The 14,960-nt window shown below is 42.5% G+C and overlaps 1 protein-coding gene across 2 annotated transcripts in view; it reads left to right on the forward strand.

Moving 5' to 3' along the window:
* The first annotated feature begins 320 nt into the window (after window positions 1-320).
* Window positions 321-14,960, forward strand: part of CORO2B (coronin 2B) — a 125,701-nt gene continuing 111,061 nt past the window's right edge. For both annotated transcript variants that reach the window (XM_032764345.2, XM_075069744.1), the window contains exon 1: window positions 321-402. In XM_032764345.2, coding sequence (XP_032620236.1) covers window positions 388-402 — 15 coding nt within the window. In that variant the 5' untranslated portion in view covers window positions 321-387. The remainder of the gene's footprint in view (window positions 403-14,960) is intronic.

A 14,960-nucleotide genomic window follows, 5' to 3' on the forward strand; every position in this document is an offset into this window, starting at 1 on the left:
CCTTTCCCCCTTGAAGTTGAACGGCAGCGAGTTCCCTCCTGGACTGTGCACCACCACAATCAATCGCTGCTTCTCCCCCGCCCCCCCGTCAGTTTCCTTGGTTCCCCCCCTCCCTTCCTGTCTGCAGAGAAGGAGGCTCATGCATTAGAAATGCACACGCTGACATCACTGCAGCCATCAGTGCAAGGACAGCTTAATCAGCCTGCCTGGGAGGGAGGAGGCGAAGGAGGAGGGCTGGTCCCTAGCTCTTCCTGTAATCACTGACGCCGATTCCTCTGCAGGGGGAGAGAAAAAACCAACCAAATCCCACCCCGGCAGCAGCTTCCCCTGCCTGGTGCTTTGCCTGCTTCCACCAGGGCGCCTGCTCATCGGCCCCACCGTTCCTGCATGACTGTCACCAAGGTAAGGAGCAGCTCGGGCAGCGCAGCCCTGCAGCCGCCAGCTGGGGACCCGGCTGCCTGCTGGCCCGGGCGCTGCAGCGGTCCCTTCGCGCAGCCCAGCGATGGCAGGGGCCACGGGGCGGGGGTTGTTATTCCAGCCCCAGGGGGAAGGGGAGAGCCGCTTTGCGCCCGCACCCCTCAATTGCTTCCTCGCCTAATGAGCTTCAGTGCATGCTGCATTTTTAACCCGTTGAGAGCTGGCAGCCAGGGAGCCCCGTGGGGGCTTTCCAGCAGGGAAGACTCTCCCATGGGCTTGGCTCCTGCTTCCCTGAGATTAGGGTGACCAGACAGCAAGTGTGAAAAATCGGGACGGAGGTGGGGGGTTATAGGAGCCTGTATAAGAAAAAGCCCCAAATATCAGGACTGTCTCTATCAAATTGGGACATCTGGTCACCCGACTTGAGATTCTTCTGCTTTTGGCTAGCAGGGAGTGCTACAAAAACCCTTTGTGGGGCAACTCTGTCTGCTCCCTCCAGAGCTCACCTCATGAGCCAGTCCTGGCGAAGCAGATTTCCTTGGCAGGCCCGTCACCGATATCTACAAGTGGCCACCAGGTTGTTTGCAGGGAAGCAAGCCTCAGTAGTGGAGGAGCTGAAATGGGACATTGTAAATAACTGTTTAATCAAAAAAACCCAGTGTGATGTCATGGGCTTGCTCTCTGCACCCATCTCTGCCAGAAAAAGCAAACCTGCTCTAATGGAGAAGAGCAGGGAACCGCCATGTGCTGGAAGTTAATTTTCTTTAATGTAAAGCTGGCTCAGCTTTACGTCTTCTGTTTATCTGTGGTCCTTTCGGATCTGTCTCTGGTCATAAAGTGGGGTGTCTGGTTTCCCACATTACTGTTCTAACGGGGACCAATGTGGCTTTCTTGGCATTTTAGTTTCATATCTATAGTGACAGTACCAGCAGTTTCTTATTCCAGGGATCCAAGTACTTTTATATCCCATTCAACTTGATCCTTGGTTCTGGGATTGAGAAAATAAATATAATTTAGTTTTTGTAGGGAGGATTCAGGTGAAAAGATCTAGTTGGTATGGTTGCTTTGTGTCAAATCAGCTTTTGTGTCTAGCGTTGTCAGCACAGGTAGCCTTGTCCTCTAAGGCCATGACTCGACAAGTGAGCAGCCATGCATTGCACATGTTAGTGGACCAAAGACCTATTTGGCCCAACTGCACCAGGTCACTCCTTGTCTTTGATCTGTAGAATTAGCTGAGCTGATGCACGAATGTCAAAAGAAACAGAAATCCAGTGCGGTGAAAAGTCTTAGCAGCTACCCAAAAGTCAGAACAATCAGTTGTAGAAGGGAGATGAGGAGGAAGGAACTATACTAGAAAGTGTAGAGGCACGTTAAAGTGGTTGTCTCTACAGAGGGTTGCCAGTTGGAATCATACTACAGGGTTTTGCTACATATTTTGTTCCATGGTATTGGTTTGTGCTCCATTAATATAGCGAAATTGTTCAGGGCAATCCTGTGACTGGAAAGTCAGGGTACAGTTAATGCAAAGACTTATACTCAGTAGGTACAAATGCACAACTGGGTTTCTGGTAAGGAGGTGGGGAATAACTGCTACTTCAGGCTGTGTTAACTTGAGCTTTGAGCTACCGAACTACATTTGACAAGCCAAAGACTCCAGAGAGGCAAGTAAGGACGCAACAGGCACACAGTTCAGATCAACATTTGTTTAGCAGCTGAGGAATGAACTGACTTCTTTCTGGTGTGTGGGCAGGTGTCAGAGGCCAAGCGAAGCTGTTGGCCTTTGTTCCATTGGTGTGACGCAGGTTAGTGGAGCGTGGCTTTGAATCAATGAAAGGCGGGGGTAGTGACCAAGCTTCCTACGGCTGCTGTTTTTCTGCATATGGAGCAGAAGCAAATGGGAATGGGGTGACTCTTATGTGGGTGACAGCCTTGCCTGGGGTTCAGTGAGGTCTTATTGTTGTACTGCCAGAACACTGCTTGCTCCTTTTCATGCAGAATGGCCTTGGCCTTTCTGTTCAGAGAGATGGCATTGCTGATGGATTTTATTTCTACAGCATAAAGGTATTTGGAGACATACAGAGCTTCCAGCCCCAAAACTTTACACTCTAAATCGAAGACTAAACCACAACTCCCAGTACTGATATGGGGCTAGTGCACTAGGTTGGACAAACCACGTCACTATCTCCTAACCTAACAGGAGAGTGATCTGCTGAGAACCAATGCTGAACAGTGGTGCCAACTCTTGCATGAGTTTCTTGTGTGTCTCCCAATATATAGTGTGATTCTTAAAGCCTCTGCTCCTGGAGATGGATGAATGTGTCAGCATCTTATCTTTCATTTGGAACAGCAAAAGTACATTTCTAGCCCTTGTGGCTGTAGAGAAAAGCTTGAAAATATGAACCTGTAAGTTAAGTAAAAAGAACTCCATATTTATTTCTGAAAATGTCACCATTTTTAAGTCAAGAAGCTTTTGTGGGGCTTGAATAATGTTTTTTGAATCCTGGAGCTGGCAAAACAGATTCAATCACAACTGAGTGGAGTGAAGGCCTGGACAGTATGCGTTCCTCAGAATTACAGAGAACAAAACGTCCAGGCCCCTAGATAGAGCACTCCTTTATTTATTTCTGTTGAAATAAATAATAAACGAGAAGTCAAAGTAAAATACCAATATGATACAGCACCCCAAGGGCTGCTGTAAAATGAAGCATATTCCATATTTGATTTGTTTTTTTTTTGTTGTTGTTTGCCCTTTCCGTATCTTGTGTCCCTATAACATGAAGGGTTATAACTCAAAGGAAAATTCCCAACTAAAGGCCTGAACCTGCTGTCAGATTTACACATGGGACTTTCCATGCAGATCCCAGTGCAGGAACTCAGTGCTTGAAGCTGCTACACTTGTTCCATGCCAAGGCACATCCAGCCTTTCCGATATCCTGCAGAAGGTGCACTTGGATAAGAAGCTGGGCAACAGTTTTCAGGTAAAAAATTTTTCCCGCCAAAATATGCAGACTTGGGTTGACCAAGACATTTTGTGTCTTTTTTTATTGACTTTTGCCATATTGGTTTGGCTTAAAAAAATTCTAAAAAACAGTAAATGTTTTTTTCTGACATTTTCAAAATAAAATATCTTGCTCTTCCGCCCAATTAAAATACATGCACAATTTACTTCAATTCTACTTTTTTTAAAAAAGAGTTTTTTGAAAAAGCTCAAAACCAAAACATTGTTTGTCCCAAAATGAGTTAGTTTTCAACTTTTCAGCTTGCCAATTTTTTTTAAGTTAACTCTCTGTCCCCCCATCCCAACTCCAACAATTTATATTCAGAACCACCATTGAATTGAAAAAAATTAATTATTTGCCCAAGTCTAGCAAGGAGTTGGATTTCATCCGTGCTGTGTGCCATGAATGCAGTATTGGGGTGTATCAGTACTGCGTGGTGCACACTACTGAGCCGGTCCAGGGATAACTAGCACAGTGGTGCGATGCATGATGAGACTCCATGTGTTTGTTTTCAAAAGCACTTGCTTTATATTATAAACAAAACCAAAAACTACCACCACCCAACACACAAAGACTAAGCTAGCAACCATACAGGAAATCCACTGTAAACGCATACTCTTCTCTCTCTCTATGAATGAGTGTTGCCTTCTAACAGATATGACGCACACCTCTACCTCGATATAATGTCCTCAGGAGCCAAAAAAATCTTACTGCTTTGTAGGTGAAACCGTGTTATACTGAACTTGTTTTGATCTGCCGGAGTGCGCTGGGCCGCCCCTCCAGAGTGCTGCTTTACCGCGTTATATCTGAATTCATGTTATATCGGGTCGCGTTATATCGGGGTAGAGGTCTATGTAACTGGCACTATAGCACATGACCATATGCTGTAAGGATGTCCTCTAGATACCTGTCATGCTTCTTGTAGGAAAGAAATGTGATGGCAGGGTGAATGGTGGTCGCTTCTCTCAAAGGAGATCAGCACTTGGATCTAAGCTGTCAGGCGTTAGTAGGGGCCTGTCTCCCTGGAAAAGGTTGGGTTGTTTTCCTCACCACTGCAAAGTGGTGTGTTCAGTCAGACGTGGAAAGGAGGGGCTGTTCTCACAGAACAGCATGCCCTCTGGACAACTCGTGGTGGTGTTGATTACTTCTGAAGGGAGTCCCTTCCAATCTCTGTCTGCTGTGATGCAAGGACTCGGGGTGGCTGTTCATGAATGGGAGTTAAGTCAGGGCTGAGAAGGCTCCTGAGAGTATCCTGGACATGGGTGGGGGGAAGAAGTCCTGAAAAATAACTCCTATACATTCGTAAGCACTGAGCTCCTCTGTTACTGTATGTCTGTCAGGTATTCAGCATAGGGATAGGCATGCTGCTCCCTTGTCAGTCGGACACAGAGTGCCTTCACTCCAAGTCAGACAGCGAAATCCTTTTCTTAAAGGTGGGAAGTGTACCATGGGGCCTCAAAATTGCAAAGCAGGATCTCCTTTGCACAGGCACTGAGCCCCACATTTTCAAACGTGAGAGCCTAAACCTAGGCACCTACCTTATCGCTGCCTGAGAGGTTGATTCCTCACAAACCCCCCGTGACAGAAGAGTGTTTGGTGAATTCCCCTAACTTCAGTGGTTGCTGTGGGTGTTCATCAGCTTTAAAAATCAGGCCACTTTTAATATGGTGCCTACAGGAGGAGCAATGGATCAAATTTTCAGAGGCCTTAGGTGTCTAGATACCTTTGAAAATCTGACCCTAAATGCTTAACTTCAGCATCCTTTTGAAAATGTAGGCCACAGTTTCCAAAATACAGCTGAAGAACTTGCTATCTCAGAGCTTGTGGGGGTTTTGGTGTGTTGTGGTGTTTGTTAAATCTTAAGACCAAATACTGAAAGGCTCTTAGATGCGTTAGACTAGCATTAAATGCTTTTGTTATGATGTGGGTCTGTGCGTGTGTGCGTGCGTGTCCGTGAAATACCTGACACAACCTGGACGTCGGCCTTGTCTGAAACAGCCCTCTGTCCTTTTCACAATAAAAGAGCCAAATGGCTCGTAACAAATTCAGATAAATGCATTCTCACAGCTTGAGCCCATATCCTGTATGCCGACTTTCTGGCCAAGGAGAACTTGGTCAAATTATGATCAGGGAAGGGAGGAACCGACTCAAATGTAGAGAGAACCCAAGAACCACACCCAAGGATCTACCCCAAACTCCAAGTAAACCTTTTTGGGGGCTTGGAAAACCTACCATCTCTCTCTTGCCTCCATTATCTTTCTACCCACTTACCACCATAGTGAAAATTCCAGCTGAAAATGTTCAGCTGGTTCCAACTGGCAATGAGTCTTTGGAACACAGAATTATTGTCCTAGTGGTTCCTGTTTCTCCAATAGAAGCCATCAGACACCAGCAGAAATCAAGAGAGATCAGCTAAGGGATTCTAATGGAAACTACTGTTTAACCTAGGGATGAGTCTCAGTCCTCCTGGCTCCAGCCAGACCAGGAAGATGACTTGCAAATATATCAATAGCAAGGCTTTGCTTATGATATTCTTCATCTCAGTTCTGGAAACTCAAGAGGTTGGTAAAAGTTTTGGACCCAAATCTCTGAGCCTTTGATGTTTGCCCATCACTCAAGTGTGAATTTTAGACACCTGTTTCAGAAGGGCTCATAACTTCATGAGTGTTTCATAGAAACTCAGACTGACCAGTAATCATTGCCTTTGGGGGATGTTGTCTGATGCCACATCAGTAAGATTAGATAAAGGAAAAATTGGTGCAAATTGATGAATGCTATACAAATTCTTCCCTGGAGTAACCCCATGGAGGGCCGATGATACTACACCATCTTATAAATTGGGTTTGAGTACTGTTATCTTTAAGACTTGGCACTTAGCCCACTCTGTATTTTTCCAAAGTCTTATAAATATATCAACTTTATCAGAATGATGCTTCACTAGCTTCTCAAGGAGACTAAACAGACTGCTGTGTAAAGGATTCCTCCCTGAATTTTTAACCTGGAGGGTCCCATCAGCTGTATTTGTAGTGGAAGGAGCTTCCCTCACTTTCAATACATATTGACAGTTGCACCTTGTAAAATAACATAATCTTTTTAAAAAAGCAATTAAAGTAAGAACTTTAATCCGGCCTGGTCTGTTACCATTGCTTTGAAGTTTAAGGTCTGAATATTAAACATTAAAACAAGTTATTAACATAAATGCCCATATCTTGATTTGAACAGTGAAAACTGTCTTCTCGACCTCTGTAATATGTTTATCCATTTTACAACACATGGGTCTGTGACAGCAGAAATATATACTGACAAAACAAATGGGGTCATCTGCTCAGTGTATGCAGTTACTGTTTGCACGCGGGCCAAGCCTACCTGGATTCAGCAGTGCAGACAAACGTGTCTCACTAAGCCCGGGAAGGAGGTTATGTCCAGGATGGAGGTTAGGCTTAGCTTGCTGAGCAAGAGTTATGATGAATCCTCCACAGCCAAACCACTGTGCACCGAGGAGCAGGCAGAAAAATTATTCCTCTTACACTAGTTGAAGACTAAGAGGCATATGCACCAAGCCATGTTGTCCAGTTATACATGCATGTATCACACGTGCCACCTGTCTGGTCTCATAACCAGGGCCGGCGCTTACATTTAGGCAGCCTAAGCAATCGCCTAGGGCGCCAGGATTATTGGTGGGTGGCGTTTTGCCGGAGGGGGCGGCAGGCACCTCCGGTGGAGCTGCCGTAGTCGTGGCTGTGGACGGTCGGCTGCTCACGTGGCTCCGGTGGAGCTGCCATAGTCGTGCCTGCGGACGGTCGGCTGCTTGTGTGGCTCTGGTGGACCTCCTGCAGGCACGACTGTGGCAGCTCCACCGGAGCTGCGGGACCAGCGTGCGGGGCGGCAAAATTGCCGTGCGCCTAGGGCGCTAAAACCCCTAGTGCCGGTCCTGCTCATAACCATTATTCTGGCCAAATCTTCTCTTGTGTGGAAATGGCCAGTTCGCCAAGATAATGCATTGGAAGAGTGAGCACGTGGTTGACTGCTGGTCAGTCTGTGTTAATTTGGGAAGTACCTTTCAAATCTATGGGGTAGGTGAAGCCATCCTTGTCTTCAGCTGCTTACCTAGGAACACAATAGTAGCTTTGTATCAAAAATGGAACTGCCCCTTGCAATCTTTCCCTAATGAACTTATGTACATCCAGAAGATCTCATCTATACGGGACTTCATCTTGACAGATAAAGAGAAACTGAATACAGAACTAAAAATTAGTGGTTGCGTAGGTGCAGGTGATCAGGACTTGATTATATTGGTTGTATGCAAGCAGAATAAAGTCCAAACCACTAGTTGGTGCTTTAAAAAGGCCAGTTTCACAAAGCTGAAAACAACTGAGCCAAATAAGGTGGGAGAAAGAACTTGAATACACAAAGTGAACAAGTGAGAACTGTTTAGAAACATTTTTTAAATGCTCCAAGATTCACAAAAATCTTCTAGAAGGAAGACTACAGCAGTTAAAAATGAACCAGGTTTTTTTTTTTGTGGGGGGAGAGGGGGAGTGAAAGCAGTTATAAATTTTTTATTATAATATATAAAACACAAATTAAAAAAGAAGAAATTAATAACAATGAATATAAATTAGAAGCTAGGAATTGTAGAAAACTGATAAGGGAAGTAAAAAGACACAAGGAGTGATCAATGGCCAGAAAAGTTAAGAACAGTAGGAAGGCGTTTAAGTACATGGAGAACAATGGGAATCCTAACAATAGTATTGGTCTATTACTAGATGGAAATTGTAGAATTGTCAATAGTGTATAAAAAGCAGAAGCATTCAATGAATCACTTCTGAATTTGGGGAGAAAGGCTGATAATGTATTTGTAGAAGGTGACGATAATGAAATACCGTCAGAATGGAAAGTAACTCAGTAGGATGTTTGGTAGCTGCTAAATTAGACATTTTTTAAATCAGCAGATCTATTTAACCTGTATTCAAGGATCCTACAGGAGCTGGCCAAGGTGGTCTCTGGACAATTAATACTGATTTTTTAATGTCTTGGAAACCTGGGGAAGTTCCAGAGGATTGGAAGAAAGCTAGTATACTACTATTTTAAAAACATAAACAGGATGATCCCTGTCACTAGAGTCCTGTCAGCCTGACATTGAACTCCAGGCAAAATAATGGAATGATTGATATGGCATTTGATTAATAAAGAATTGAAGAAGGGTAATACAATTAATGCAAAAAACCCATGGATTTATGGAAAACAGACCCTGTTGAACTAACTTGATATTTCTTATGAGATTACACATTTGATTGATAATGGCAATAGTGTTGATGTAACATATTTAGACTTCTATAAGGCTTTTGACTTGGTACCATCTAACATTTGTATTTAAGAAAATAGAATGTTACAAATTTAACATGGCACATATTAAATGCATTAAACACTGGCCAGCTGATAGGTCTCAAAATCAATTTTAAATAAGAATCATCATCTATTTTAGTAACTCTTTATTTTGTGTTACTCCAAAGGAGTCAAACATGCCAAGTAAAAGATGAGAGAATAACTTGCTGTAGTCTAATATGATCAAATACTAATTACAATGGAACCCACTTATGAACTGAGATACAATTATGCTATTCTGGTGGTAGGAACAGGACTCTCTGTAAAGAAGAATTATTCCGTAGTTTGTAATCTAGTTAAATGCAGTTCTAGAGTGACTCGGGCAAATTATGGTCTTATGGAAAAGGTGATACAGGATTCAATTAGTGATCATAAAGGATAGGAACATAATGCCAGTCAACCTGGTTTTATGGAAAACAGGTTTTGTCAAATAAATTGATTCTGGCCTTTGTTTGATAAAGGTAACTGTAGACTTTTGTAAGATGTTTTGCCTTAGTACTCTGATACATTCTGATTATTGATAGTGTATAGTGCTTTTATTTTAAAGCGCACTCTGAATAGGTCACAAATTGGCTAACTGACAGATGTCAGAATAGTTGTCCATGGGGAATCCTCATCAAATGGAGGTGGGTTTTTTATTGTCTAACTCTTTATTAAGGCAAAGTTACAATAAAACATTAACATGCTAAATCATACATTGCTTGTTCTGGATCAGTTTATACTCCGAAATCCTGACTAAAGATTCTGACTTGCTGGGTGGAGAACCCACCTCCTCTGAATATGCTAGAAAGGGTAACCACATTTCTAAATAACTGTCCTCTTTTTGGTGCAACTCTTGTGTACCTGCTTGGTGTGAAAACTTTTCCATTACAAGAGTGATCCATATTTTACTATACCACAGTTCCACAGGAGGAAAGGGTCACATTTTTCCAGTATGCGTAATACAAAATCTAAGTGCTAACAGTTAAATTTGTTTTTCTGTTTAAAATGCCAATCCTTCACTAGAGCATTAATGAGCATCTCAGGGGATTTCTAGGAAGCTGGCATTTTGTCAAAGATGATGCTCTTTAATAATTTCCTCACAATTATAAGATTCATGGGAAAATGCAAAATCTCATTCTCTGCAGTATACTATTAACCAATTTAGTTAAAATAGGTACCAAAACTTACTTGAGAATTCTACAGTATTTCCCAGGAAATTTCTCAGGACCTGGACTTACATTGGATTTTAAATTCTTAAATACCTTTTCAACTTCCTTTGCAGCAATTTGCCTATCAAGAGCTGCCATGGCATCCTCTGAAAGCTGAGGCAGTTTCATACTCCTCAAATATTTATTTACAAGTTCAGGATTTAGATGCTCTGAGCCTACAAAATATGGGAAAAATGGAAAAAATTAGCAAAGGTTTCAGAGATCTGTCTGATGCCAGTTACTGAATCTCGCTTTTTATTTCTAATCAGAGTGATGCCTGTCGTATCCTATTTCTTTTTTAACTTTCTGGCTAAAAACCTATCGGCTTTATTACCCGGTCCATAATATTTTTGTTTACTATAGCTAAGTGTTTGCTCACTTTTACCTGTTTGTAACAAGTTAATCTTCCCTCTTTTATCTCAATTATTTTCTCTCACACACTTTTAGATCCCATAGGTTTGTCTATCTGTCAAAGCAGGAAGTTCTTTAACCAAACTGTCTTCTTCAAGGAGTTCTCATGTTTTCAAGACCTGATGCTTTATTTATGAGGTTCCCCCTCATTACTGCTTGTCCATAATCCCAGAGGACACTTTTACTGATTGCTTCCTTCTAAATGTTTCTGGAAATTTTCTTCCAGCTCTTGAATTCTAAGAGGATCGTACAACAAAGCTCTATTCAAGGGTGGGCTCTTTTGTTTTTCCAGCGATTCCCAGTCTTCTGATCTAACATATGCAGGGGCATGATCAAACCAAGTTATAAACACCAAGACTAGCTTTTTTTTTTTTTTTTTTTGACCAAACTAGACAAGGTCCTAGAAACAAAAAATAATATAAATTCTGAATAAGATCCAGGAGTAGCAGAATATATATGTATATCCCCTGACATCCGGATTCATCTCCCACCAGACGTCCACTAGATTCTCATTTTCTAAGTAATGCAACAAATTTGCCCTTGTTCCTCCCAATGTCTTCTATGTACATTCGATCAATCCAAAGAAGGATTAAGCACCTCGTTAAATCCCCCCTGGAATATCCCCTTTCCTAATATCTCCGAAATCCCTAAAAAACCCGATTTTAAAAAAAAAAGAAGCTTGCCCTTGATTGGAAGCATATCCATTGGCGAAGGTGAGAATTTTACCTTTCAAGGACCCCTTAATTAAAATGTATCTGCCCCCTGATCTGAGTGGTGCTGAAACAATAAAGAGGTGTGTTTAGCAAAGAGTATTGCGAGCCCTCTTCAATTAGATTGCTCTAGTAAGACACGTGGTAGCTGTGTCCAAAAAGTCATCAGGTATTTGTCACTTTTCTTCAAGTGTGTTCCCTGTAAATAAATCTTACGAGGAAAATCCTCTGCGAGCTGAATACCCTTTTCCTTTTCGTTGGGTTGCTTATCCCCTTTACTTAATGGTCATGACATTAACAAACTCACCTATGGGTACCATGTCTGCTCTCGTCCGGTACGCCAGCCTTTCTTGAAAGCAGCAAGACCTCCACAGCCAGATGCCAGGTCTCCATTACAGTTGTGCCGCTTCCTTAAATCAGATGTTTGGGAAAGAGTTCCCATCACACACACAGTCATTTTAGATCTCTCACATCTACTGCTTTTCCTCTTTTAACACCTATATTGTACCAGATACTGAGTCTGATTTACTGTACATTCTTAAATGGAGCCCTAGCACTTAATATAATCCTTTCCATTAAAGCATGCAACAATATTTAACATATGTTCCATTCTCTTATCTCCGTGTCCCTCCCTATATTTCCCCTCGCTGTCCTCTGCTCCCGTTTTGCTGTGGGAACTGGGGTCTCCTTATGTCCACCAGGGCGTCTTAGTTCCCTGTGGGAGGTGATAGAGATAAACTACCCCTGCTGGAAGTTTTATATATAAACTAGACTTTCCCATTTCACAATGCTTGTGATAGTCATTACGGAAGGGTCGTGATGGAAAATTTAAAAAATAAATGAATTCAAAGACCGTATAATAATTTCATAGTGTTAGATAGTATAATATGTTTGATGAGATTCGGCAAGACTTGGTTCTTAAATATAATTATACAATATATGTTGCATCTGTATATATTATAGTTAGATTCTCCTCTGTATTGTCTGGATAAGAATCTGTGGTGGTTCAGATCTCTCCCTTGTTGCCGTCAGTATTTTATTTGTCTTGATAGTGTAGACAGACTATATAGTAGTTAAGTATCAGAGGGGTAGCTGTGTTAGTCTGTATCCACAAAAACAACGAGGGGTCCGGTGGCACCTTAAAGACTAACAGATTTATTTGGGCATAAGCTTTCATGGGTAAAACCCCTCACTTCTTCAGATGCATCTGAATAGTAGCATATATAGTAGTTAGTAGCAGCAGGGAGGTGACTTTTCCCTAGGTATGCTGCGTTGGTGAGATTGATACTGCTATATTGCATCCACTTCTGGTGTCAACATTTTTAAAAGGATGTTGAAAAATTGGAGAGGGTGCGGAAAAGAGCCACAACATGATTCAAAGATTAGAGGAAATGCCTGTTTAGCTTATAAAAAATAAAAATAAAAAACATGAAAGGTGACTTGATTTGTGGGTAAGTACCTTCATAGGGAGAGAAAATACTGGGATCTAGGGAGAACTTTAATCTAGCAGCAAGAACCAGTTGTAACCCACTGCACTTGGATTACACAAGTACCCACTATAACTTCATTTTACTGCAGGAATAGTGAGCAGGTTCTGTCCGGTTTGATGGGAGAAGTCCCATCCGTGGATAACACCACAATATAAATCTGCAAATTTGGACAGTTCTGGCTGGCCATACCCTGAGTTGCTCCAGTCTGGAATAAAGATTCTGCAGTGTAGTAAAGCTGGTCAGAATTAAAAAAACAAAAACTTTGTTTACAAGAGGACAATTTGAGGGTTAAGACTCCTCAAATCTAAACACAATCTTATTCCACAAATACAGTACTGTGGAAACAGTATCAGACATACAGATTTCTTCAGTATTAAAGTGTATCCGGGCCACAAATCCTACGCATTTAAAATGTACACCACTGCTGTGGCGTTTGTCACCACACAGCCTGAGCTGAACACATAGCAAGCACCCAGTTCTTTGAGTAGGCCGCTATCCTTCTTGTGGTTATAGTCTTGCGGAAATTAGTAAAAGCAGGCCTGTGAGCATCAGCCCTCAGGGTAGAGATCTTCCCCTTCCCTGACGGTCCTATAAAATGTTTACCAGTCATTTGAGGGTACTCAAGACAAATCAGACTCCTAAAAGGGGTACAGTAGTCGGGGAAAGGTTGAGAGTCACTGCACTAACTCACCCTTGAGCGGCTCTGTGCATGGAGTACTAGACTGATCCTCCTTATCACAGTTGTAACAGAAGAACCATGGATTGCTTGCAATAGATTCCTCCGCAGCTGAGGGTGTTTCCTGAAATTTCGGAGAGCTATCCTGTTTTGTTGAGTGCTGCCTCTTTGGAGTGGCAGGTCCTTCCATTAACTTAATTGTGGCTTCTTCAAGTTGAGTTGTCCGGTTTTCCATTTTCTTTGAGTCTCTCGCACCAGAACTTGAGCCACGGTTAGCTTCTATGGTATGGCATAAGCTACTAGGCTTAGACTGTTGGTTTTTCCCCCAGCTGCATAATCCTTCTTTGCTCTCTCTTCTTCAAAGTGGTGGATTTTGTACAGCAGTTGGAAAGTAAGATATCTCAGAAATAGCAGTAGTATCCAAATGGTCCCTCAGATGGAGCTGTGTAATCAGGCACTCATCCCAACATCTATGAATAAATCGTTTTACTGGCTGTACATTACGGCTTTCTTGCATGCATGTCTTCTGCTCCATTACCCTTCTCAAATAGCTGTTTAATCTTCCCAAATAATCAGAGGGTATTTCCATGGATTTCTGAAAGGTCTCTAGGAATTGTGCCTACACTTCATCACCGCTGGAAACAGGGCCATTTTTCTTTCCCAGCTCTGTCAAACAAACATTGTTCTGCAGGGTAGATTTCCCTCAATTGAAAGCTTCATTCGCTGGAGGTGACAAGCTTCCTATTAACTTCCTTTGCCTTCGCTTAGAAGACAATTCAGGATCATCTAGTAGCTGTTGTACTTCTAGCTTCCAAGTATCAAAATCTACCTCACCACTGCAGCATTTCCTGTCTGGTTAGTATTAATTGTACTGTCCTCTGGGATTGCTCCTGCTATTAACGAGTTGTCATCTTTTGGATACCTGTCGTCAGAAGTATTAGGGGAATTTCTCAATGTAATGGGAATTACATTCCATTTGCCATTCAGTTTAACCTCTTTACATTCTTTTCTTACCATTTGAGCTGCACACTTCTCACTACATTCTCAAGTTGCAGTACCTAGGTGGTAGCTTGTATTCTCTTAAGTCTGGTTACTGTGCCTGAAAGCCTGGGTCAATTCCTCATTTGTAACAGTAGGGTGAATCTCACTCAGTCTAACTGAGCTGTCTGGATGAAGCTGATAAAGCCAGCAAGTTCCATGGTCATGACAGTATACAATCTTCAACTGCTGGATGTTGCTGTCCCTGTTCGGGTGTCAGGTTTTAAATGTATGTCACCTACTACGCCAGTGGTTCTCAAACGTTTTTTTTTTATGGACCACTTGAAAATTGCAGAGGGTCTCAGCAGACCATTTAATGATCTTTCCAAATGTTTTTTGTACCGTTAGCTAACTATTGTAAAGTGCTTTGGATAAAAGCACTATATATAAAAAAATATTTCACGTTTTTGTTCTACAAATAAAAGCACACAACTCATATTTTAGTATCAGTCGTCTTACCTTTCTAATGTGGTGGATGTATCCTGTCTCCCCTGCCACGGCAGCCCCTGAGCTGGGGCTGGGAAGAAGTGGGGTTTCTGCCCTGCCACGGCAGCCCCTGAGCTGGGGCTGGGAAGAAGTGGGGGTTTCTGCCCTGCCACGGCAGCCCCTGAGCTGGGGCTGGGAAGAAGTGGGGGTTTCTGCCC

Source organism: Chelonoidis abingdonii, chromosome 9 (genome assembly GCF_003597395.2).
Source record: "Chelonoidis abingdonii isolate Lonesome George chromosome 9, CheloAbing_2.0, whole genome shotgun sequence".
NCBI lineage: Eukaryota > Metazoa > Chordata > Testudines > Testudinidae > Chelonoidis > Chelonoidis abingdonii.